The sequence below is a fragment of the Natator depressus genome, chromosome 13, assembly GCF_965152275.1.
Source record: "Natator depressus isolate rNatDep1 chromosome 13, rNatDep2.hap1, whole genome shotgun sequence".
Taxonomy (NCBI): domain Eukaryota; kingdom Metazoa; phylum Chordata; order Testudines; family Cheloniidae; genus Natator; species Natator depressus.
In genome coordinates this window covers 5029273-5056017 of record NC_134246.1, presented here as the reverse complement: position 1 = coordinate 5056017, position 26745 = coordinate 5029273, and the positions used below count along the sequence as shown (strand labels likewise).

Genomic DNA, 26745 nt, shown 5'->3' with positions numbered 1-26745 from the left:
ACTTATCTGGATGAGAAAATACAGCCAAAATGCACGGAGTGAACTCTCCTGCCAGTCTTTCTGCCCCCTGGATTCCAATCACAGCTGCTTCTCTCCACAGGTGCACAACCCGAGAGCCAGGTCTCCCCCCAAGACGATGCACTTAGTGTGTGACACAACAGAAACTCACTTGGGATATGGTACACAATGGCTGGAGAAGTCAGAGAATATAGGTTGTGGTCTGTCCAGGTTCGGCCGCTGCCATCGGGCTCACGGACGTCTCAACAGAACTGCAAGAGATTGAAGTTTATACCCAGATTAGAAAACCCCATTGTAAACAAGGGCCGCGGGCAGCACTTGTGGCCACGAAGGAACCAGGGATCTGGCTGACGGTCTCCCTCCTCATGGGGCTGGGGAATCTTGCTCCTCCTGGAGTAGGGGGAACCTTCTCCTCTAAAGATGGGCGATCTTGCTAACCTCCAGCGCCACCATTCAGCTCCCATTGCAGGGGAAGCTACAGGCACCACCCTGTGTAAATGAGGTTGAACAGTATAAAGGCGGGGTAGAGAGCTGGGCATAAGGACGTGCCACTCTCATCAAGGGGCTGGGGCCAGTGCCGTTGCTGTTCACCATTCACTCTATAGCTAAGGTTTCTGCTCCGATCCAAGTCTGGGCACAGCACAAAGGGGCAAAAATGTGAGAGCTTTAAAAGCCTGAATAATTGTCACTGTTGCCTCCCTTCTGTCGGGTGCGTGGCAGGAGGGGAGCAGCCTAGTGAACGCGCTCCGGAGAAGTGTTCCGTGTCCACGGGCGGCATGATTCATTGTGGCTGTTGCGGGTGAATGGGGCCATGGAGGCTGAGCTTGTTCTACGAACTCCTGCACCACTGATCTCCCACCAATGCCAGCATGTACATCTGGCCAGGCCTGCAAAGTGACTGGCTGCAAAGGCATCATCCCGCTGTATCCCAGAAGATCATGTGCTCTATACAGCCAGCAGCTGAGTCCACCCTAACAGTGATCAGAGCAGAAGTTCTGAGTGTCCCATCCCCACAGACTCGCTGGACATGTTATGCTCTGTCTCTCCCTCTAGCCTGGGTGTGATAGCAGTTGCTAGAGTCAGTTGGGGCTTGGAAGGGGGCTAAGGATTTATTCCTAAAATGACAAACTACAGCTGTCAACACCACTTATCTTAATACCTTTCCCACCCTCATTCAAACAAGTGTCATTCACGCTCTACCTTCCAGCGGTTCCCACACTCGTTGCACACGACGAAGGTGGTCATGGGCTCGTCGGAGCTGCGGGTCTGCACCTGTGGGAAGGAGACAAGAAGGGAAATGGGAAGGAAAAGCCCCCACTTGGACCTTTCAAAGAGATTCATAATGGGCTTTCCATGGTAGTCCTCAAATATCCTCTGGGTTCATCAATCAGAACCAGGGAGCAGACCCCTGAGAGACACTATGTTGCTGACATGTACAAGGAACACTCTGGCTGTGTCTCCACCCCAGATGCTTCTCAGCCATGACCTCCCATTGCACTAGCCCCATCTGACAGCAGGGACAGTGGAAGCTGTCATGGAGGTAGGGCACTGGGATTGTCACCATTGTGTTGGATAACTGCCAACAGCAGGCATAGACAGGATGGTGGTGAAAATGCCATTTTACATTACATTGGTGTGCCCACCGTTGCTACAGACAAGGCCTTAGGGCTTCCAGGTTTGAACTGTCAGTGCCCAGCACTAGCCTGGCTCGGTCACACGTGGGGCTGGGCTAGTCAAAGAGTGCATTTTCTTTCTGGTCATCACCATGGCAGCACTCTGCAGATGAGTCCCCAATGGTCTTTACGTGGCTGATACCTACTGCCATGGGGGATGGTCCATCTACCTGTCATCATTTGCCATGACACCCGCGGAAACTGATTCGTGTTGAAGCATGGGCTCAAAGCAGCAAGGGCTTCTGTTTTAGTGGTTAAAACACCAGCCTAACGCAGTCCGTTCCGATAGCAGGTTGCGCTCTGCGTGCTGTAGCTAAGGTGACCAGACAGCATGTGTGAAAAATTGGGAGGGGGGTGGGGGGTAATAGGGACAAAACCCCAAATATCGGGACTATCCCTACAAAATCAGGACATCTGGTCACCCTAGCTCGAGCTCACAGCTGATCCATTCCCATTCTGAAATCTGGAAAGAATATAGCTCACAGGATCCATGATATTCATGCTTTTGGTGTAGGTAAGTGCCTAAGGAAATTGCCTCTGCATCTCCCAAGCCTCCAGCCACAGGTTTAAGAGTAAAACATAAAAAAGCACTCAGCCCATTCTCTTTTACAGGCTAGTCCTAACTTCGGCTTTACAGTCTGCCAGGGCCATATGCTGTCATTGCTGCCTGCAAACTACCAATCTGGTTTGTATTTAAGCCTATAGGGGATCCTGGTATGTGACCGCGGCCTCTGAACAGGCTTGTCAGACACAGGAACTTTACTAAACTCTAGAAACCAGATTTTCAAAGCTTGCAGATGATCCTGGGTGCCTCCTTGCATGTCAAATCACTGCAACTACCTGCACATCTCAGGTCACAGCACATGCTCAGGGATAATTAGGGTGCTCTGCATGTGCAGTGACCCAGCTGCCAGTCATGGTAACTACATACGCAAATTAAGTGAGCACATTTTGCAAATACCTTGTGGACCTAAACAACCCTGAAAAATCTGGCCCTTGTGGTTCTCCTGGTGAGCTGCAGGATTCGTGCCACCTGACAGTGCCCAATCCCATGATGTGCCAAGGACAGCTGGGGAGATGCTGAACATCAACTTCCACTAGTCTGACCGGAGATGGCTCAGAACCTTGCAGGAGGGTACCCTTTATAAGCCAAGGTGGTGGCTAACCTGAGTGTAAGTGCAGTTCTTCTTCTTGCACTTCCCACAGGTGAAGAGGTCGGTCTGGGTCCCTCCCGTCCTAGCTATCTGGTGCTCCCGGATCGCTTCCTTCGTCATGGCTTTCCTGATCTCCTTCAGCTCGTTACTGGCCATTTCCTTTAGGAAACAAACAAAGGCACATCAGCTCAACTTTCCCACCACACTGCTGCCGGTCCCACTGAAGCAGAGGGAGAACACAGCCAGCAGGGCTGGATGGCTGAAGGGACAGATAATGGGCTACAGAGCCTCTCAACTATAGGTTACCAGTTCAAATCCAGCCCATGTCACCTATGGCCAATGGGAAGTGACTGGGATGCTCAGTCTAACTTCCAGTAGACAAATGTCCCCACCACTAACTGGCCCCATTGTGTGGGATTCTCAGCTGAGAGGCCAAGTACAGAACTGCCCACTGAATTGTAGCAGTGCTTTCTCCAGCCAGCATTGAGACAGTGCAGGGAAGGGTGTCCTGTAGTGCTCTGTGGATACACAGGGGGCTTCAGTTTCCAGAGCTGTCCAGGACCAGTCTCTGGCTCCAAACTCCGTTGAATAACTAAAAAGCTCCCCGACACATGGTTGATCCTGACATGCACATCACTGGCTGCTGCTAGTCTGAACCTTAACGGAGCTGCCATCTTGACAGCAGACCAGCTACTACCTTGAACTTAATCAACGGGACACGATCCCTTAAGGTAACACCTATGAAAGTTTCCTCTCCTCACCTCTGAGGTCATCACCGCGATCTGCTCCGGGGTGATTGCTCCACACAGCACATTCTTTCTCAGCTCAGGGTTTTTGGAGTCCTTCAGGTTGGAGATGCGGCTCCTCACGCGGTTTTTGTACTTCATGTCGGTGTTCTTGACGTCTTGGTATATACGTACGAGGACAGTTAAGGAGCTACAAGGGAAATAATTAGCCCTGCCACCTCCGTTGCTCGGATCCAAGGATCGCAAAGCACTTTCCAAGCGTTAAGGAATTTTGCCTCAGTCTCCTGTGAGATAGGGGTGTCACTGCAGCCAGTGGACAGATGAGGACACAGGCACTGAAGGGTTAAAGTGACAGGCCCAGAGGCATACAGCAAGTCACTGGCAGAGCTTTGAGTAGAAGCCGGAATCAGGCCTCCCAGGCCCACACATTGACCAGCAGGCCACATATACTTGCCAGGCCATGGTTTTGTTGAATTTAACCAAACTCAAGCACTCATAAAGGCCGGGGATTAATACTGGGAGATGCTGGGCTCTTTCCCTGCCTGCACAGCAGGAGCTGTCAAATGTGTGCCAGGACCAGTGCTGAGCTGCTGCCCTCCCCAGAAATAAATTGCAAAGGGGTTCCCTCAAAGCCAATTTAGGACAGGGAGGAGAGGAGAGGTCCCAGTGCTGCAGCTAATTCCCTTCTAACGAATGACTCCTCCCCAGCGCTGGAATGGCAGCATGGTGGAATTAATCTCTGATTTCCACTATCCTCAAGTACCTCCACGTGCTGCTGTTATCTACTAGAGCGGCTAGAAAGCTGTGCAACCCTACACTAACAGCATGTAACTAACCCCCCACACACACACTCTATCTTATCTGCAATTAGCAGGCTACCTGACATCAACTGCTATATCTTGCCTGGCCCCTGCCCCATGGCCTGGTGGCAATGAGTGCCATCAAGGAGGTAAGTGTGGGAAAGTTGCCAGGGAATGTCTGTTCCCCAGGAGGATGGGGCAATCGGAGTAGTACAAACAGGCCGCCATGCACAATCACACCAGTGAGGGGGTCAGTTCTGAGTCAGCAACAAATCCATCCAGGGGCTTCCTCTTTAACCTGCAGCTCTGCTAATCCAGAACAACGCTGCGACCCCGCCCAGAGCCCGGGCTGCACAAACAATGCCATTCGCCCCTATTTTCCTGCTGGCCTGTTAACGTCACCCCCCCCCCGGGGTGCTGCTCACGGAACGCTCAATAGCGCAAGGATATATTCTTCAATCTGGCCAGAGAGGTGCTCACAGTCAGCAGCAATGGCAACGTAGTCATCTGCAAAAGAACAACCCGCACAATTACTGATAATTTTCGAACACCAAGAGAGTCCTCAGGGAGACCCTGGGGTATAGTGCCCTAAGGGAGACCCTGGGGACCAATATCAAGCTCTCTGCCTATCTCGACTCACACACTGTCTCTGTCACCGGCAGTGCCTCGGCACCCTTGACACATTTTAAAATACAACGACAAAATTTGACGACCCCCAGCTGACTTTTGCCCTCTGGTGCTCCACTGGCTCCAACAGGGGTGTCCAGAGCGAAGGCAATGATTGGCACCCAGGTGCAGTAATATGCTTTGTTTGCCCGTAACCAACACAATACCGGGAACTTATAGCTTAGCCAAAGGTGTATACATAAGGCCTGATTCTGATCTCACATTGGTGTAACCTGGAGATAACTCCACTCCGATCCATGGAGTTACACAGCAGTAAAGCTGGTGTAATCAGAATCAGGCCTTCACTTTACTTATTCTTGGCCAAATGCCCAGCAACCTCCCTCCGCCCACACCCTTATCTCCCCCCACTTCCTACTCACTCTAATTGGAGCAAAGAGCTGGTGAAATCCAGTAAACAACCTTTATTGTATAAGGAACAGCCTGAGTGATGTAATGATTGTGTGTTTGGAGCCTGGACATGGCAAATGACTGATGAGCAGGAAGGGGATGGACAGCCACAGGCTGGGATTCCTTAAAGCAGACAAGGGATGGGGTGAGGTGACGATACAATGAAATTCTTGCCATTAACACTCTCTGACATGTCAGACATACAGGAGCGATTTGAACAAAGCTTTGTGACTTGTGCATTTCTCCATCTGTCATTTACACTCCATCATTCCAAGATCATGCAGAGCCTCAGCATGCAGCCAGGCCTGCATTTTCAAAGGTGACCTCCCCTTTTGGACATCCCAAGTATTAGGGGCCCAACTTGGGACACTCAGGGACTGCTTTTCCGAGGTGCCGAGCACCCACAGCTCCCATTGACTTCAACCCGGGCAGCACAGGTGTAACTGAGGGACAAACTTCACCTCAAGCCATTAGAGACGTACGACCTTCCAGGGGATCCGTTCTAATAGCTGCGTTCCCTAAGAGTCCAGCCCTAGCTGCAGAACACAATGGGTAGCAGTGTGGTTACTAACATACCAGCCCATCGCATTCCAGCTCCACTTTCTCCCAGTGGGGAAATGAGGATGTCAGCTGAGTTTTAAAGCTATCGGACAAGACTGGGCGATGGGGAATGAACCCAATGCCTATGGGACTTCCCTGGCTTGAGGTCACCCTAACTAGATGCCCAGCGGAATACTCCCAACAGGAGTGTCAGGTAGAAGTTGGCCACCCCCACTCTCATCCCTTCTACGGCACAGAGAGGTTGATCCTCAGATCTCCTGGGTGAAATAAACTTTATCCAAGGGATTAAGGGCTACGGTCCTCTTGTTTGTGGGCCTGGAACTCCTCCCTACTGCAGCACTGACCTCTACTCACAGACGGTTCTGACACTCACTAGGAATGCATGGCAAAGGGGCCCCTGCAGGAGTTTGTAGCCAGCCCAGTGGAGCCCATTGCCCTAGGCGAGGCTCCTGGTTACTTACTGTCGGTCTGCAGAGCAGAAGTCAGCATTTCTCTGCATTTGTTGCGGACAGCGTCACAGGTGACGGGCACCGGCGGAAAGGTGGTGATTTTGGGCGTGGTCGGAGTCTTCGGCGGGTCCTGCCTTTTGTTGGAGCTAAAAGAGAAACTTCACCTGTCAGAATGATTCAGTTCATGTCACTGAGAGCAGCACAGGGCTCAACGACAATGTGGTCAAGTATCCTGTTCGTTATGATGACGTAAAACCAATCAGGAAAAAGCAGAGCAAAGACCTTGGCCAATAGCCCACCCTCCAAATTCACACAGATGACAATATGCCAACCAATAGGGCTATCCCTGGATATGAACACAGAGCTCCTAGGAGCTGGGGTGGCTCTGCACACATGTGGATGCTGACAAGTCCTTATAACCTATCAATGAAGCCTAATACTATAGATGGAGAGATTCCAGAAGACTGGAAAAGGGCAAATCTAGTGCCCACCTATAAAAAGGGAAATAAGGACAACCTGGGGAATTACAGACCAGTCAGCTTAACTTCTGTACCTGGAAAGATAAGGGAGCAAGTAATTAAGCAATCAAGTTGCAAACATCTAGAAAATAACAAGGTGATAAACATTCAGCATGGATTTGCCAAAAACAAATTGTGTCAAACCAACCTGATAGTTTTCTTTGACAGGGTAACAAGCCTTGTGGATAGGGAGGAAGTGGTAGACATGGTATATCTTGACTTTAGTAAGGCTTTTGATACCGTCTCGCATGACCTTCTCATAAACAAACTAGGGAAATGCAACCTAGATGGAGCGACTATAAGGTGGGTACAAAACTGGTTGGAAAACTTTTCCCAGAGAGTAGTTATCCATGGTTCACAGTCATGCTGGCAGGGCATAAAGACTGGGGTCCCGCAGGGATCGGTTGTGGGTCTGGTTCTGTTCGAAATCTTCATCAATGATTTAGATAATGGCATAGAGAGTACACTTGTAAAGTTTGCGGACGATACCAAGCTGGGAGGGGTTGCAAGTGCTTTGGAGGATAGGATTAAAATTCAAAATGATCCGGACAAACTGGAGAAATGGTCTGAAGCAAATAGGATGAAATTCAATAAGGACAAATGCAAAGTACACCACTTAGGAAGGAATAATCAGTACCACACATACAAAATGGGAAATGACTGCCTAGGAAGGAGTACTGAGGAAAGGGATCTGGGGGTCATAGTGGACCACAAGCTAAATATGAGTCAACAGTGTAACACTGTTGCAAAAAAAAGTGTGCATCATTCTGGGATGTATTAGCAGCAGTGTTGTAAGCAAGACAAGAAAAGTAATTCTTCCGCTCTACTCTGTGCTGATTAGGCCTCAGCTAGAGTATTGTGTCCAGTTCTGGGTGCCACATTTCAGGAAAGATGTGGAGAAAGTCCATAGAAGAGCAACAAAAATGATTAAAGGTCTAGAAAACATGACCTAAGAGGGAAGATTGAAAAAATTGGGTTTGTTTAGTCTGGAGAAGAGAAGACTGAGGGGAGACATGATAACAGTTTTCAAGTACATAAAAGGTTGTTACAAGGAAGAGGGAGAAAAATTGTTTTTCTTAAGCTCTGAGGATGAGATAAGAAGCAACAGGCTTAAATTGCAGCAAGGGAAGTTTAGGCTGGACATCAGGAGAAACTTCCTAACTGTCAGGATGGTTAAGCACTGGAATAAATTGCCTAGGGAGGCTGTGGAATCTCCATTATTGGGAATTTTTAAGAGCACATTGGACAAACACCTGTCAGGGATGGTCTAGATAATACTTAGTCCTGCCATGAGTGCAGGGGACTGGACTAGATGACCTCTTGAGGTCCCTTCCAGTTCTATGATTCTATGATGTTGTCTATGCAAACTGATTTACTCCACTGAACAAAAACAAAATGGTCATATCCTTGCAGGTCAACGAGAAGGGCTATTACACAGATATTGGACATTGCCAATACCCCATGCTTGGGTTTTGACTTTCTGTTACCTGCCAACATGAAGCCTGGGGTGTTTGGCGCTGGTATTTTGGCACACAGCCACACGAGAATCCACAACTCCAAGTAAGAGCTCCCTGGAACGTGGAACCTCCTGGAATGACATGCCGAGACCCGTAGAAGAGCTCCGTGGAGCTCGAAAGCTTGTCTCTCTCACCAACAGAAGTTGGTCCAATAAAAGAGATTACCGTGCCTGCCTTGTCCCTACATTGAACAATCAGCACTGGAGCATTCAGTGAATCCACTTTGCAAAAAGACTGCCTTACAGAGATGGTGCTCTGTATGGGGCATTTCCGGGCTGGTGCAGAACTATCCCAGGTCACCCCTCTATCAGCAGAACAAGGAGGTGACTTGGAGCTTCCCCTAACACAGCTTGACCCAAGAATCCTGCCACAGAACCTAGAGTTTCCCATTTAAAATCTCCTAACAGGCCCAATGAGAAGGGCTATTACACAGCTATTGGACACTGCCAATACTCCATGCTTGGGTTTCGACTTTCTGTTACCTGCCAACATGGGGCCTGGGGAGTTTGGCGCTGGTATTTTGGCACACAGCCATATGGGAATTCTCAACTGCAAGTAAGAGCTCTCTGGATCGTGGAACCTCCTGGAATGACATGCCGAGACCCGAGGAAGAGCCTTACTCAGGCAAAAATCCCAGTCACGTCAATGCCAGTTAGCGACGATGGGATCCTCAGGGATTGCCCGACTCATTTCACAGATGCCCGCTTTATGGGGAGTTTAAAATTAATTGTGCTCAGGAGTGAATTCTGTTAGAACTGGGGTGGAGTGAGAGGGCCTGGGCTAGGATTGTGGGAGTAGGGTCGATTTTATTCCTGGAGTGTTTGTGTATTTTGTTTCCTTGGTGTAACAAAGAAAAGAAAAAAAGAGACTTTTTTTATCTGAAGCACTACACGCACCACACAATGCATTGCAAGGTACTTCAGCGAGCAATTAGAATATCCAGTCAGATAAAGGAGTTTGTTCAAATAAACACTGTGTGCTCCTCTGCACATTCTTAAAATGCAACAAGATCAAGGATGGTCCATTCCGCACCATGAACTCCTACCGTATGTGAAATGCTAGGGTCAGGCATGTCTAGCCATTCTAGTGAGCTGGTCCATCATGCCCCAGTACTTTATCGTTCTATGCATCACTTCCCCCAAATTATGCCCTTATTCACCCCTTCAAAATGCAATAAATGTAAACATCACCCCTTCTGCTCCCCCTGTGAATCTGGTATTTGTTGAATGAGTCAGGTGATCGCAGTCCAGTTCCTAAGTGACCACATCAGAAACTGCTCCTCTAACTAGCACCCTGGGAGGTAGGTTCACCAGAGAGCCCCAGAAGCAAATGGGACATGGAGACTCATGTCCCCAGAGGCAGTTCCTCTAGCTCAAGATTGAGGCACATGGGCAGGGTAACAAGGAGAAGTTTGCTCAGCTACTGACTGCACTGCAGATTCTCCAGAGATAAAGATCTCTAATCTCCAGGGCTGGCAGGCCCACACCTTTCACCGGGGCTATGGTCTCATGGCCAAAAACACTGTATCGAAAACAAGGCTCTCGGCTGAGCTAAGTGCCTGAAATTCAATCTTCTAGAGCGAAATGCAGGCCAGAGGGGAAGATCAGATCAAGGCCCTTCACCCCATGTCTGCACTGTGGTGGGGCTGTCTATGGGACCTCTTGAGGGAAGGGGTGCAGCAGGGCCGCTACTCCCCCTGGACACGGCAAAGGGAGGCCAGCACAAAGGACTATTAGGAAGTAGACCAGGAAAGAAGTAACGGGATCCATAACTATGCGGACCCAGTCACCAAAAAACCCCATACAGGAGAGCAGTCCTTCCGCGTTGTAATCTCACTTCCTGCTTAGAGGTAGAGGGGTCTGAATTCTATGTCTCCAGCCCCCCACTCAGTTCCCTGCTACCCCGGCTTTAAATGGGAAGAGGTGAATTCCACCCACAATTAGCATGACTTGATTTCTGAGCGTTGGTAATGGCGCGCTGCTTAGCAAATTCCCGACTGGTGAGGGGGTTTTCAGTGAAGATTATTAGAATCCAGCTGAAGATGTTCCCTGTTTATGACACCCCAGGAAGCCTGGCCCTGACCGAGAGTACTACCCAAAGGTAGGATAAAGGCAGAGAACCCCCTCTCTGTCCCATGGCACAGTTTCTCTCAGCACAGATTGTAACCTCTTTGGTTTCTATGTAAAGCCTCATCTCTTCAACACAGCAACTCCTACCACCAAAACAGTTCAAATGAGTCCCATGGGGGGGGAGGGATAGCTCAGTGGTTTGAGCATTGGCCTGCTAAACCCAGGGTTGTGAGCTCAATCCTTGAGGGGGCCATTTAGGGATTGGGGGCAAAAATTGGGATTGGCCCTGCTTTGAGCAGGGGGTTGGACTAGATGACCTCCTGAGGTCCCTTCTAACCCTGATATTCTATGACTCTATGATTTGAGTTGAAATATAGCTGTAAAACCTGTGGAAAAGGTCAGCAGTTAACGAGAAGTAGAGGGTGAGAGATGTGGGCTTTGTCTGTACTGTAGTATTAAGTGACAATCACAATGGGTCTTGCAACCAGAACTCCCCCACTCTGAACCTTTCCTTAGAGCACACTGGTTAGGAGAGACACATCAAGGCTTCTAACTTGGAGTCATTCAAGGCCCAAATTTCCAGAGGTGTTGGGAGCATGGACAACAGCTGTGAATTAACACGCTAATTGAGTAACTGCACCTGTAATGGTGAATCAGGGTCATTCTCATGGGCAGGCACAGCCAGTCATTTGCATGCACAATCGCACACAGGTTTTCTAAAGTCAGGCCCCATAGCGTTCACAGATCTTATTTACAGATGCACTTACAGCTGGTTGGACAGCCCTGGAGACTAAAGTCCTCTGTGTATTCACAGAGCAGGTACAGCCCAGACAGTGACAGTGCAAGCTTCTCTAGCCACGTAGCTTAACCCTGCGGTGGGAAGGCCCATTACTAGGGCTGAAAGGGCAGATGAGTGTCCATGCCCTCTCAGGCTTAGCCCTCACCAACTGAGCTGCTAACAAGAGCGAGTGTAATGTGGACAAACCACCACTAGGAAACAGCCTGGAAACACCTACTCACTCCCTCTAGGCCACTTAACAAGAAGGGAATATTTTCAGCTCCTCCTGACCTAGGCTGAACTTCAGCTAGTGACCTGGAGGTGAAAGCCTCTGTATCGTATGCTCAGCCTCGCAGGGTATTTGGTCCCCTGCGTATACAGACAGGTTCTCTGTCCTCTTCTCTTCTCTTTGCACATTCAGGCAACACAAAGGGAGCAGAAACCATAGGCCTGCTGCTGAGGTTTCCCCCAGCACTGGGGAGCCCCAGCAGACTTCCCTTTCCACAGCCCCCTTGGCAGAGGACATGTCAGCAGCAGAGAGGGGGAGTGGCCAAAGCCCATGCACTCCAGCTAGCCTCCGCTGATATCTGATCCCTAGGGACCACATCCAGCTGTTTAACCTATTTGGGGGCAGGGGCACAGAATCAGGGGGTCTATAACCAGCTCCCCACCAGTGGCGGAGCCGCAGAGAACCCGACCTGTTTTCTGTCCATTCTATGGAAGAGGGAGAGAATGACTCCTTTAGAGTTGACATTTATAGCCACGGAAACAGACACCACTCTACTGTCCTTGGTCTGTTGGTTTACTCGCAAGGCGATGAAGCTGTCCTAGAACCTTGTGCGTTTATCTTCTAATCGTGAAGCTGCTGCTGTAGGACAATGGGACTTGGACAGCTCAAGGCCTTGACCCTGGAATAGTTCAGTAGGGCTAGTTCCAACCCAGCCTAGCATATCAGTGCCCAAAAATCTTAAGCTGTCATGAGAGGAGGAAGTGGTTTGACGCTAGTTCTGGACGTACCCTACCCCAAATGGCACCCTGCGGGCACAGACAGTAATGTAGCCAAGGATGAAATGGGAAGGGAAGCTGAACTACCTGCTCAGGCCTACTGGTGTTCCCTGCAGGGCAATGTTATAAGGGTTAGGGCACAGTGACGCAGAGGGAGCTTGAACCCTGGCGCTTGTGGAGGGGTTGAACAAAAGCCTTTAGGTCCAGGTCCTCAAAGGCTTTTAGGCACCTAACTCCCATTGATCTGGGCAGGTAACTGGTTTAGGCGTATTTGCAAAATCCACTAGGGGGTTCATCTGCATCTTCAGGTGTCTAAACATCTTTGTAGTAACTGAATGTGCAAAGGGGGCCTGCAGGGCCTATTTTTGCAAAAATGTAAGTCTTGGGGCCAGATTTACAATGGCCCAAATAGTCACTGAGATGTACAATAGTTTATCAGCACAAATGAAATTGTGTGTGCATTTTTCTGAAAATGTAGACTAAAAAACTAGTGTCACGAAGCTGAGTATAGACAGTGTCACTTGCAAGAGATGCTGCAAATGGTGGCTTGCCAGGAAACAGCTGCTGTTTTGAAGGGAGCAAGTTCCATCGTTTACTGCAGTACATATGAATCTATGCCTCTCTGTACAGACTACCCATACATGGCTGAATGTATATTTCCATGGATCACATGGGGCTCTAAGACACTTCTAAAACTGTCGCCATGAGACTGCTGCTTTTGTTGGGTGAAATTTACAAGTCCTTTGTCTCAGCCTGACAGAAACATTGAGCCACAAAAGTATCCCAAAGCAAAATCTCCACTCAAGGACCCCGCTTCCATTAACTGTCACATCTATGCTAATTAAACATCTTTAAAAAGGAGTAAAATAAGCTCCACGTGCTTTAAGAGCTAAAACATCAAGTCTGGCTGCCGAAAATTAGATTCTTAAATCAATATTTAGGGAGCTAAGGAAAAGTGGCCTGGTGTTTGAAAGATGTGGAGTACCTGCTGATTTTCAGTGCGATTTGCACATACCATTCCTGCCAACTATGGAGCGCACAAGTGATTGCATGCATGCAAATGGGGCCTATAACAATTGATGCTTTAAATAGACCAAGAAAAACTCATCCAGGGAAATGTGCAAAGCCTGCCGTACCTAGCAGCTGTTACATGAGCTTGTGGCTTTGGTAGAATTCAACAGCCCAAGAAGCAACCATCCACCAAAGCTTTGGAAGACTCACTTGTGGACATGTGTATAAAAAGACATTGCCAACCTCAGAGAGAATTTGATATTCTGCCCCACAAACCTCACTAGGTGTTGTGTGTCTAAGTGCAGTTCTACCTCAGGGACAGAAGTCACTTAGGCCTGCCCCAGGAAGGTTATGGCTCAAAGTAACCCCAAAACCCTGTAGAGCAGCTGCCTGCTTGTGCAGTAGAATGAAAGGTAACTGAAGCACAGAGTAGACCGTAGTCCAGTGGACCGGCAAGAAAGCAGAACAAGTTTCTCCTCACTCCTGCAGTTTAAAACCATAGCAAGCCTGAGAACAACCTCAGCTGATTGCTCTTGGATCAAACAGAACAGATTTCCCAGTAGTGCAGGCCACACTTACAAAGTTTGTGTAAGAGGGGGTTTGTCTGTCTCTACAATAGTTGGCAAATAAGAACCCTCACACACCACACAGAGCAGCTTTGCTTCAGGAAATCCTGGGGGTTCATACTGCTCCTGTCAAACATGGGAATAAGGCTGTACACTTTACCCAAGAGGAGAATAAAAAGTCCTCTGCATTACAAAAGAAGTGACACAAGAACAAAATGATGACAAGTGTGATGGCCAGACACGTAATAGGATTTGGACTGCAGTGGAAAGAAATTGCCATAAAAGTAGTACACTGACAGGCAACAAATCCAGACGCTCCCAATAAGTGGCCTGATGAGAGTCCTGGCAAAAAAGAAACCACAGTGCTGCCAGAGATGAAGACATTCTATATGCAACCTATTAAAAAATACTGTAGTAACAGTCCACAATACTACACCATCCAGAGTGCTTTGAATCATAACAATACAGAACTGCAGGATATAATTTTATAAGGGATACCATATACTAGTGTATCATGTAAATATCTCACCTACCAGAACAAGCTCCACCTCCACATTGGATACAGCTCTACTGATGTTAGTTCCCCAAGTCATTGCCAAAGAAATTCCCCATCTGCACCGCAGAAATCGAGAAAAGTTATGGGCCAAGAGGTATCCCAAATTTCTTCACTGACACAAGGGTAAAGGCTCAGCCAAAATCTGTCAGACTATATGGCTGAAGTATGTACATTTCAACACTGGCTGGCCTCTCTCTACAGCTTTGATAGCAGCCTCATCAAACCAGCCTAGTAGTGCACTCATCGCCCATAGATCAGCCATACTGTCTGACTAATTTAGTCTCAGTCTGTCCTTCACAAGGGGCAATTCTTGGCCAATAAGCTCTCTGAGTTTGTCAGGGCACATTGGGAGTCTCTTTCATTACCATCAGAGGAACATATGCTCTTCTCTCTGTAATGAGACAGCATGATGTACGGGACTGGCTACGGGCTAGGAGACAGGAGCTAAATATCTCTAACCCCTAACTTCTGCCTCAGTTTCCCCCTCTGTAAAAGGAAGAGGTACTTCTACCTGACAGTGGTGTTGGAGGTTTAAATGTCTGCACCACACTTTGAAATGAAAAAGAAGTACCAGCTGCACAGTGTCTCCTAAAGCCTTACTGGTGGAGGACAAAGCGTTCAGTGGGACAGATGGGAAATCCATTGGTCCTTGGTTGCTGAAAAAGCATGTAGCACCATATTTCTGCCTCCATGACCACAACTGGTGTGTTATTTGGGCTGCAACAACTCCAGGCCGCTTCCTCCAAACTGCGAGTGTCCTAACACACTGGGTTTGTTTTACTCACACAATTCTCACCCTACTCACTCTCCTAGGGGCTCTGGGGACAGCTGAGGAACTCTGGGCAATGAGCTGGGAAAAGCCCCTTACTTTAGGCTCACAAGCATTTCCTGAGGAAAGTCTATCAGAGGCTAAGCCAGAGGTTTCTCTGAGATGTTATTTCCTGACTCTAGTATACCATCAGCCTAACACAAACACACTTTCCCCTTTGCCAACACAAATGAACTAAGATTCACCAGATTCTTATATGGCTGGCAAAAATCATTCTCCATTTACAGATTGAGAAATGGGGGTAAGAATTGAAGATGCTTGCCCAAGGGCACAGAAGGATCCAGTGTCAGAAGCAGGATTTAGATGGCGGGTGGTCCTGGGTCCCAATCCTGTGCTCACACCACTCCTCTCCCAGCTTACAAAAGCACGCCTTTCACTGAAAATACGTGAAGCTCTGCCACCTCCATCCCAGAGAAATCCTTGCCTTTGCACAGTGCAAAGGGAAAATTTCAGCTGGGAGATTCCAGATTAATGTTATTTGTAGAATTAGTACCTAGGAACGCCAGTCATGGACCAGGACCTCATTGTGCTAGGCACTGGACAAACATAGAACAAGAGACAGTCCCTGCTCCAATTTTACACTGCATTGCAGCTGGGTTTATGGCCTCAAAATCAGAGGGATCCATTGTTATTAAAAACATTGCAATGCACATGCCAGATCATGATCTTTTGGAACATTTAATTCAAGTTTATACACAAGTGGAGGAGGATATATATGTAGCAAGTTAAACTGCTGTAGCTCAGCCATCACGTCAGTAACTTTCACTGTACCAGCCCTGCACAAAGTTGCAGGGGTTTGAAAATAACTAAGCTGCAACAGCAGTCACGTGACAGTTCTGAAACAAAAAGGAGACACGGTAAAGAGGCTAGGGACTGACTGACTGACACGCACTTTAATGAGCATGGGAAAACTCGCAAACCAGAGAGACAAATACAGACCTAAGAGAGTTACCAATAAACAGAAACTAGAACATGGCTATTAGCCAAGATGGTCAGGGATGGAACCCCATGTTCCGGGTGTCCCTAAACTTCTTACTACCAGAAGTTAGGACCAGGCGACAGGGGGTGGATTACTCAAAATTGCCTTGTTCTATTCATTCTTTCTGAAGCATCTGGCACAAGCCATGGTCGGAAGACAGGATCCTGGGCTAGACGGACCCTTGGTCTGACCCAGTGTGGCCATTCTTACATTCTTAATATTAATCCTTAAGAAACTGACTAATCCACAGGTGTTTTACACCTTATGAAATGGCTAGGTTCCTGGAGTCTGTGCGGGATTTTTGGGAGCGCTCTGGCTAAAAGGAAAGATCGGTCTCTTGCTTCTGGGAGGCACAGCTGGGACTCTGGTGAAGCTGGTCCCACCCCAGAACCTCCCTGTCCTCCATCTGGGCCCCACTTCCCCTTGCTGACTGTTCTAACTACACTTTTCAGATGGGGAACAGGCTGGGGAGCACCCACGCCATGAAGAGGGGCGAGCCAGCAGCAGACCAGTTAGATGCATGGGCATGGCAGGCGCGTGGATTTCTTCCACCGCTTGTGGAGGGGAGATCATTGTGCGGGGAATGGGTGGGGGGGGGGAGGGGGGTGAAGCTCCTGCTAGGAGCATCTGTGAATACTTGGCTCCCATGCATCAGCTTAGAATGCTAAGGCTGAGCATAGTCACAGCCCTTCTAAAGGACTCCAAGGGTTTACAACAAGCAAAGGGAAAAAAAATATAAAAATGCAACACAAACAAAATCAAACCCAAAGGAATGTTTTATTAACAGAGAAAGAAACCAGCATGAAACAAAAGAAAATGGAAACATGAAGGTAAAACAAATCATGTATAACAGAAAGCAAAAAAAACTCACTAAAGCCACTGTCTTTTGTAGATGTTTATTCTTCCATTACAGTTGTAGTTTCTCTTTATTATAGAACACGGATCTACAGGCAGCCTGTCACCTTTGCTGGATAGGCTGAACTCCTGGCAGGTCTGACCAGAATGAGGCATCTGAGCAGACCAATTGCACAGCCCAATAGACACATTAAAGATCAAATGTTAACACAGAAAACCCCAAGTGATGGAACATGTACAACAGCATCATCTTGGGCTAAAGGGAAGCGTTACCTTTGGTCTCTCGAGTCACCGCTCTCCTTTGAGGAGGATGCCGACAAGGAAGAATTCCTCCTCTTCTCCTCACTTTTGTCCTCTGAAGCATCTGCACCCAGTGAGAAGAGGGAAAAAACAAACACTTTAGACACTACAGAGGGTTCAGGGTTGATCTTCACACCACAATCCTGACTACACTAAGCAGAGCACTAAGGATGGTTAAGAGTCTGGATATTTGGTCGGAGGTAAGTGACTAGCTCCAGAAGAGCAGCATGGAGGAATAGGTCTATACAGCCTAAACTACTCTAATGCACCCGTGGTAATCCTTCTACTTGCCTTTGAGTGGCAAGGAGTCAGGCAACTAGCAAACGTACCACAAACCTTTCCCTAGCTAGCCAGTGTGAAAGGACCCGTCCTTCATTTCCTGAGGAGATTAGCTTCTTCATGAGGGAAGACCTATCCCAGCCAAAGTTTCTTTTCTAGAGGGGCCCCTGCTGCTGAATATAGACAATAAAATTTTCAAAAATCACTTTTGAAAATGGGACTTAAACCCAATCCAATTTTCAAAAGTGACTATGAGGGCCAGCCCCTCTCTCAAGGTAGGTGTTTGGAAGGCCAGGGATACACTTCTTAAAAGAATAAATTGTATTTCTTTTCCAGATAGTTCGGTGCTGTTGGAAGGTGATGGCTTCACAGTCCTGGAGACAGAAGTTCTGGTTAAACGCAGAACAGATACAGGCCAGGAACAGGCATTGAAGACTTCCCTTTATGGTCCCACCATTACGTATCCACCCTGATGTAGAAGGACTAGCCCCAGCAGCAAGTGGGAGGAAAAGATAGTCCAGTCTCCAACACCCGTTTTGTCTTTGGCTTCTTTGCCAAGTTATTTGTAGGAGGTTTCTTTGAGATGCAGACTGGAACTAGCAGTTCATTTCACATACACTTTGAACAGCCCCTGATGGTATTAAATATGGAAGATATTTGTTTCTACTGACTCAAACAGACTTGTTAGTTTTGATGAAAGGACATTCTACCCTGAGCTTCACCACACACAGGTACTGTCATATGGCTCAGAAGCATGCTTTATGCTAAAGACAATTACATCAGTTACCAATGACACAAATAACCCACTCAAGACATATCCTCTCTTCTGATTTGAAATTAAAAGGGCTTAGGGCTTCATGTTCTGTAGTCAGGAAAAAAAAAAAACACAATTCCGTGGCTCCAGAAGCCTGATAAAGTGTCTTTATTAGTACTCAGGTGGAGTATTTCCATTTATTCTTGGAAATTCCACAGGAAAGGTTGTTTATAAAGCACTTTTATTTCCAGGGTGGTCTAGAGGAATGAACAAAGAAGTGTGAGACAAACTCCTGAGCTCTAACCCCCGCATGCTAATGACTCACTAAGTTAGACAAGTTGACTGACTTTTAGAAAAAAATGAGGATCATGCTAATTAGCTATTCTGAAAGGGGGTTGAATGGGTTAATGCTTTTGAGCAAGCAAAAGGCAAAATACCATCTTCAAAGAGCTTTATGAACATTTGCTCATTAAGCATTACAATATCCCATTCCTGGAAGTATAGTCAAGCAATAAGATTTTAAATAAGACCTCTTGATCCAACCCATTGCAACTGGAAATGCTTTCTAGCAGGTTTCTTACGATGTTACACTAGTTGGCTTTTTATCGGTTGTGCTAGTTTATTTATATTTTAATATTACATTTACGTTAAATTGCAGCACCTCAGTCAGCAAATGGAGAACTTTATAAATAAGATCAGAGTATTACTATCATTGTCACGCTAACTATTGTTATTTCAAACCTCGCAAGCCTGGGCAAGTACCCATTAAATACATGCAGTCCTGGCCCTTAATTCCACTTCTTCTGCAGGGACCATTTTCTTTTAAAATAGGAACTCAATGTTATTAAATGGAATTCACTGAAACCCTCCAGATGAGGAGTCTAATTTTAAGGTTCTAAGTTCTGTGGCCTGCTAGAATTTCCTATTTCTACTGATGCAGACAGAAGCTTGAAGGAGTAACGCAGCCTACAGGATAGCAAAGCAGCTAGAGTTGGCTATTTGGTAAACTGAATTCAACAAACCCTGCTTATTTTCTTACCGAGAAGCTTTTTCCAGGACTTGATAAGTGATTTGGAAAGCGATATCACTTCATCGTCAGTGCTCTGCTTCCTCAGCGCATTCACCGACATCCCAATCCGGGTGGACTGCAAACCAACATTCAAGAAGTGAACCACTCAAGAACTGACTACTTAGCCAATGGCGCTAAAATTAGAGAAAAAAAGGTCTCCACCACAAGACACAGCAGCATTGACCAAGGTGTACAAATCCCTGGAGACAGGGCCAGCTGCTTGATGCTTCTACAGAAGAGCAGCTACCAACAAGCTGGCTTCTTCGGTGAGTCCTGAATATCTGGCTTACATAGCATATGGCTCTCTCTTGGTGGACTCCATCTCCCATGACACCTTTTCCCCTTCCTAACTACCTAGCAGCAGTATATATATTACTCAAAACTGAACATGATTTGAAAGAAAATCCCTCAGAGAGTCCTAGAAATCTAAAAACAGGGCCAAAATTATAAACAGATGCATAGCTGTAATGCACAATACTTCAAGCCTTTAAACCACAACCATTCTTCGAACAGGATTTTCTTTTAAAAGGACGTTCAGCACCTTAATTGTAACCGAAGCCCGTAAGGAATGTTTTTAAGTTTCAGCATATTACTAAAGCCCTTAACTTTTACTAACTATTTAACCTAGTTCTAAAAACCAGACTGGAGTTATCCCCCGGCCCGAGAGTTTTCCCTAGAATCTCATCCCGATGGAACATCCCCCCCAACTTTTATGGACTCCATCAGCTTCATGAGTTTGGTGGGCCCTAGGTTGTGCTTCCCCTCAAGCTCTGCTTCAGTCCCTGTCCCCCCACTTAAAACATACCTTGATGTTCTCGTTTGTTAGTAGCTTTACAAAAGCTTTTTAAAAAATACGGTTGCTCCTGGCCACACATTTGCTGCTTCCTCAATCTGTTTTCCCCTTCTTTAATCCGATCCCTCCATTGGTTTTGTGAAGCGTGGCCTTTTCACTTCATGTTTACAAATGGAATTTTGAATTTCTTCTGATGACGGTGATGAATAGTACCCCAAGCCCCTCTGTTGGTGAGGCTTTATAAATATAACATTGCATAGCGTTGTTTGATGTTTTTGGGGAGAGGGGACAAATGGCAGGGGAGACTGGCTTAATCTCATTCCAAAAAAATCAGCATTTATTCCACCTCCATCTAGATTTTAGTTTTCCTTGCCTTAGTTGCATGATTTACCTGCAAGAGGTCCAGAGTTATAGGCATACTTTTCAGTTCCTTCAGCAAATCCATCGCACCATCCTGTGAAAGAAGGGGGGAGAGGAGGAAATCTACTAGTTACTAAAAAAAAAAAAAGTTATTACGGGCCACTTCTACCATATCACTGAAGGAAGAACAGCTACTTAAACTCAGCCTACACAGGCCAATGAAGCAATAATTGTTCCTAGAGCATGAGGGAGCCAACCAACCAATCTTGGGACTGATATTTGAGATGACACTAGAAACAATCCCCATTATATTCCTGAACTAACAGTATATAATGAGGCCTTAGCTAAGGTATGGGAACCAAGCAAGACGGAGAAGCATCGTTATGTACAGGACTGGCTCTAAGATTTTTGCCGCCCCAAGCAAAAAAATTTTTGGCCGCCCCCGCTTTTTTTTCCATGCCCCACCCCCCACCCCGCACCAACTCCGCTCCTTCCCAACCCCTTCCCCCCCATTGCTTCCTGCGGCTCCCCCCCACCCGCAACCCCTCACCCTAGCTCACCTCCGCTCTGCCTGCTCCCCCCTCCCTCTCAGGTGAGGGAGAGGCAGCGTGTTCAGGGGAGCAAGCAGAGCGGAGGTAAGCGAGGGTTCGGGGGAGCACAGGAAGTAACCGGGGGGTGGGGGGGGCGGTTAAGAGGAACTGTTGCCTGCCCCAGCTCACCTCCACCTCCCCCGAGCGCACCGCCGCTCGGCTTCTCCTCCCTCGCCCCCAGCCTTGCCGAGCGAAACAACTGTTTCGCACGCAGCAAGCCTGGGAGGGAGGGAGGGAGGGGGGAGAAGCGGAGCGGCGGTGGCGCGCTCAGGGGAGCAGGCGGAGGCGAGCTAGGGCGGCAGGGGCACATTGCTAGGGGTGGCATGGCCAGTGCCGGAATGCCTCCCCTAGAAATGTGCCACCCCAAGCACCTGCTTGTTTTGCTGGTGCCTAGAACTGGCCCTGGTTATGTAACAGATCTGTCCTGGCACACAGCACAATTCTATTATGCTACTACTTACACAGTTTACTATTATCCTTATCCAGATGGTTTAATTAGAACGCCTAAGCAATGAACCTCAGACAAAAACTGCCATCTAAAAAACTACCCTCCCACAACATTTTTCCTTTAGGAATAATCCTGTTAGCAAATCACCATTTTAAGCAACCTGCTTGATGATGCGGATACCTTTGCCAAGGTATTGCATCAGAGGCTCTTAGAGCACTTCACAGTCAGCCCTGGGGGTAGTGATTATTGTGCCTATGGTAGGAGAGAGCTGCTGGCATTGTGTCCCTGGTAGGATTTGTGGCTAGAAGGAAAACTTGCTTTGCAAAAGTACTCAGGATGTCCACCCACTGCCGTTTAGGAAAGCTTTGACCACTGAATCAAAATTGATAAGAAGCAAGGAAGTTAGGAAGCAGGTCACCTGGAATATGGTATGTAAAATGTTCATTCAACAGCTTCATTGTCCAGAAAATTCAGCTGCTGCATGGCTCTAACTACACCATGTGCACATTTTAAAATATCAGGTACAATTGCAAACTCTACAGACAGATGTTAGCAAAGCCTCACTTCCGCAGTACTCTCCGTGAAAACTACAGCCTGGAATCTGTCAGCCTCCATTCAGACTGCAGTTTCTTCCCCTCCTCTCCTAACAGACAAGGCCTTCTAGTGTTCACATTTAACAGCTCATTTAAAATACTAACCACTCCAGGCCCATTTGGAACACAAAACCTACAAAGACTATAATTGCAATGGTGTGAAGCAGCCTGAACTGACAAGACATTTCAGCTTCAGATCCCTCCCCCTCCATGCAGAAAGGCTGTTTCCGATTCAGCTCAGAAAGAGATCCAGCTGCCAGCATCATCCTGCAGGACAGAGGCTGAGAGAGCTAAATCAAAGTGAAGTTGAAGGTTTCAATATGCACACACACAGGCAATTCACTCCCTCAGGAGCCTTACAGCAACTTACCCAGAATGAATGACTTGCCAAATTTCTTTCTGACATTCTGAGATCAAGAGTCAAATAAATCCAGCCTTTACGGTGCACATAATGGCCCAATTCCTGTTCCCCTCAAAGGAAGTTTTGCCACTTACTTCAGTGAAAGCAGGATTGGGACCACTGTGTGTTAAAGTTAACTTCCTCATTTGACAAGGTGGGGCCAGAGTGGGGCACAAGTACTCAAAATGAGGATCCAGTGGCGAAGGACTATGACTGCAGTAACCAAAGGTTTGGATGCTGGTTCATGAGTTGTAAATTGCACATGGTTTAGTAGCCAAAAATCACAGGATATAGTGACCCACCTGTTAAACTACCAACTGGACAGTCCATTACCTTACACTCCAATGCCAACTAGGTCAAATCACTGCTTCTCCTTGCTCATCACTGACACTTGGAAGCCAATTCAACAATAATGATTCTTTCATGCTTCCTGTTCTCAAGAACACCCCACCACTTTGAGGCTGAGGACCTCTTCAGTGATGTGATTTTAGGAGAAAGCAGAGATTGTCATTTTATCTTCACAGTGAAGGGACAGAAGAGAATTAGGGAGGAAGAGTACTGGGGAGCAGGTCTGCATGGCAGAGAAAGCGTATTGGGGGGCAGTCCAGGGGAAGAAGATTGGAGAAATAGCTATTGTATAAAGGGAAGGTTAAGAGGAGACATGGATCCACCTCTGAGGAAGGAAGTTGGGGACTGAAGTGGGAGAACTAGGGCAATCACAGAAGTTGGGGAGAACTGCTAGGTGAGGAGGAAGCAAGAAAGGATCAGTCCCCAGGAAGGAGATGCAGAAGGAGCTGGGGGGAGAAAGGAAATGAAGGAATTCCCTCACTTCAGCTGTGAAGATTGATTATGAGTTCTCCCACCAAAGCTTTCTAGGTTGGGAGGTAAATGGAATCCACAAGTAGGTAGGAGACAGCAGAAAGCTTCCTGTCATACTAGGAGACAATGGGAGTGCTTCCCCTGTCTCTGGCCATTTGAGAGGAGGAAAGGAGCTCTTCACACCTCTGGCTACAGAGAGATGATGGGAGCTTCCTCCTCATCTCACTACTGCAGCGGAATAGGATGGGGAAGCAAGGGAAGGTGATGGTGCTCCCCTTCTGAGGCAAGGCAGTGATGACCGAGTGATAGGAAATAATGGAGACCTCAGAGGGCTGAGGGAGCTGCAAGGTCTACCCTTCCCTGTACTGCAGGGGGCTGAGAGGAAGTGATGGTGGCTGCAGGTATACTGATGGGAGGGGGCTGCAGGAGTCAGCGAAGTTGCAATGGGAAGGTACAAGGAAGCTGAGGGGAGGATTTGGGAACAGCAAGAGGGGCTCCCCCAGACTCATCATGCTTTTCTGCGGAGGTCTGATGGTAAATAAGGCCACCAAAAGCTAAAGGAGGGTTCCCTGTATGCATGTGCTTTTCAGCAGGGCACTGGTGAGGAGACTATAGGGGCAGAAAGGCATAGATGAGGGCCCACCATGCATTTCCGCAAGAAAAGCACCAAGGAGGGGGGCTAACAGGACTGGAGCAGAAAGCAACAGGTGGCTTGCCTACCACAATGTTGTAGATGGCTAACCCAGAATTACAATGCTTTGTTGCAAAATGGTTGATAGGTAGGGCCCTACCAAATTCATAGTCCATTTTAGTCAATGTCACAGTCATAGGATTTTAAAAATCGTAAATTTCATGATTTCAGCTATTTAAATCTGAAATTTCAAGGTGCTGTAATTGTAGGGTTCCTACCCAAAAAGGAGTTGGGGGGGGGGGGGGTTTGCAGTACTTCTGCGCTGCTGTAGGAGGCGGGCCAACTTCAGAGTTGGGCAGCTGGAGAGTGGTGGCTGCTGGCTGGGGGCCCAGATTTGAAGGCAGAACCATCTCCTGCAGGTAAGGGTGGCATGGTATGGTATTGCCACCCTTACTTCTGCACTTCTGTCTGCAGAGCTGGGCCTCAGTCAGCACCGCCACGCTCCGGCCACCCAGCTCCAAAGGCAGTGCAGAAGTAAAGGTGGCAATACTGTGATCCCCTCCTAAAATAACCTTGCAACCCCCCTGCAACTCCCTTTTGGGTCAGGACTCCCAATTTGAGAAACCCTGATCTCTCCCTTGAAATCTGTATAGCATAGGGTAAAAGCGCACAAAAGACCAGGTTTCAGGGGGGGGGAGACCAGATTTCATGGTCCAGGACACGTTTTTCATGACCGTGAATTTGGTAGGGCCCTACTGATAGGGAACATGAGGGCACTGGAGCTAGATCCACTTGACAGTAGGTGAAGGGGTGCTATGGGCACACACATAGTGAGGGACAGCAGAAGATAGGGGGCTGTATGGGACAATGCACTGGGGGCAGCAGCAGGCTTTGGGGGGCTGTGTTGGGGAATACTAGATGTTCTGGGGAGATACCGGGAGACGCAGTGGTGGGGACATAACTGAGAACAAAGGAAGGGGTGTGGCAAACACTCCACGAAGGCAGCAGGGAGAGGGGACCCCAGGGCTCAGAAGGGGACAGAGGGACACCCCAGGATAGGGCTGTAGGGAGAGGGGCATGGGGGAGGGAAAGGGGGTCGCACACACCAGGTCATGAGAGGGATGGAGGCACACTCAGGAGAGAAGGGGATAACCAGGGACATTGCGGGGGTACCCCTGAGTACACATACTGAGGGGAGACACAATTGGAGATGGGGGAGGCCACAGACTGGGAGGGGGCACCCCAGGAGACATGACTGGAGTGCTAGTGGGGCTCTCTTCAGGGAGGGGGCAACCCGGTGGCAGGGAGCTGAGGAGGGAAGAGGGGTGCTCGGGGAGAGACACCCCAGGAACTGAGAAGGGAAGAGGGGCGCACCAAGGGGGCACCCCAGGGAGAAGAAGGGGCACAGATGACGCTGGGGGACGGGGCACTCCGGGGGGCGGGCGCAGGGAGCTGAGGAGGGGAGAGGGGCGCTCGGGGGGGACACCCCGGGAGCTGAGGAGGGGAGAGGGGCGCTCCAAGGGGTTACGCCAGGTGCTGGGGGGCGGGGCACTCCGGGGGGCGGGCGCAGGGAGCTGAGGAGGGGAGAGGGGCGCACCAAGGGGGCTCACCAGGGAGAAGAGGGGGCACAGACAGCGCTGGGGGGCGGGGCACTCCGGGGGGCGGGCGCAGGGAGCTGAGTGGGGAGAGGGGCGCTCGGGGGGGACACCCCGGGAGCTGAGGAGGGAAGAGGGGAGCACCAAGGGGGCACCCCAGGGAGAAGAGGGGGCACAGACGGCGCTGGGGGGCGGAGCACTCCGGGGGGCGGGCCCAGGGAGCTGAGGAGGGGAGAGGGTCGCACCAAGGGGGCACCCCAGGGAGAAGAGGGGGCACAGATGGCGCTGGGGGGCGGGGCACTCCACGGGGACCCAAGGGGCGGGAGCAGGGAGCTGAGGAGGGGAGAGGGGCGCTCGGGGGGAGAAACCCCAGGAGCTGAGGAGGGAAGAGGGGCGCTCCAAGGGGACACCCCAGGGAGAAGAGGGGGCACAGACAGCGCTGGGGGGCGGGGCACTCCGGGGGGCGGGCGCAGGGAGCTGAGGAGGGGAGAGGGTCGCACCAAGGGGGCACCCCAGGGAGAAGAGGGGGCACAGACGGCGCTGGGGGCGGGGCACTCCGGGGGTACCCGGGGGGCGGGCGCAGGGAGCTGAGGGGGGAGAGGGGCGCTCGGGGGGGACACCCCGGGAGCTGAGGAGGGGAGAGGGGCGCTCCAAGGGGGCACGCCAGGCGCTGGGGGGCGGAGCGGGGCGCTCCGGGGGGACCCCGGGAGCGGGGTCGGGCGCTCCGGGGCGGGAGCTGGGGGGCACCCCTGGGTCTCCCCGCCCACCGGACTCACCGCGCTTTTCTTGGACACCATCTTGTCCAGCCGCTTGGCGATGCGCACGATCTCGTCCTCCCCGCCCATGGCTCCGCTCCCCGCAGCCGGGGGACGCGGCGGGGCCGAAGCGGGGGGGCTGCCGATGCACTCAGCCACCCCAGTGTCCGCAGTCCGCCCAACCCCCCCGCCAGCCCTGCG

At 49.3% G+C, this 26745-nt stretch overlaps 1 protein-coding gene across 1 annotated transcript; it reads right to left on the bottom strand.

Moving 5' to 3' along the window:
- On the bottom strand, positions 1 to 26745 carry TCEA2 (transcription elongation factor A2). Its single transcript, XM_074969617.1, has 10 exons — positions 26566 to 26745; positions 20745 to 20807; positions 19531 to 19636; positions 17432 to 17522; positions 6488 to 6621; positions 4842 to 4898; positions 3607 to 3761; positions 2858 to 3004; positions 1219 to 1290; positions 1 to 269 (listed from the first exon to the last, which is right to left on the bottom strand). The coding sequence occupies exons 1-10, from the start codon at positions 26632 to 26634 to the stop codon at positions 261 to 263; spliced, it is 903 nt and encodes a 300-aa protein (XP_074825718.1). The 5' UTR covers positions 26635 to 26745; the 3' UTR covers positions 1 to 260.

Coding starts and splice junctions, on each gene's coding strand:
- TCEA2 (XM_074969617.1), bottom strand. CDS start 26,634: ATGGGCGGGGAGGACGAGATCGTGCGCATCGCCAAGCGGCTGGACAAG. Junction 3,005..3,606: donor TCGCGGTGATGACCTCAGAG/GTGAGGAGAGGA, acceptor TGTTTCCTAAAG/GAAATGGCCAGTAACGAGCT. Junction 1,291..2,857: donor AGAACTGCACTTACACTCAG/GTTAGCCACCAC, acceptor TCCTTCCCACAG/GTGCAGACCCGCAGCTCCGA.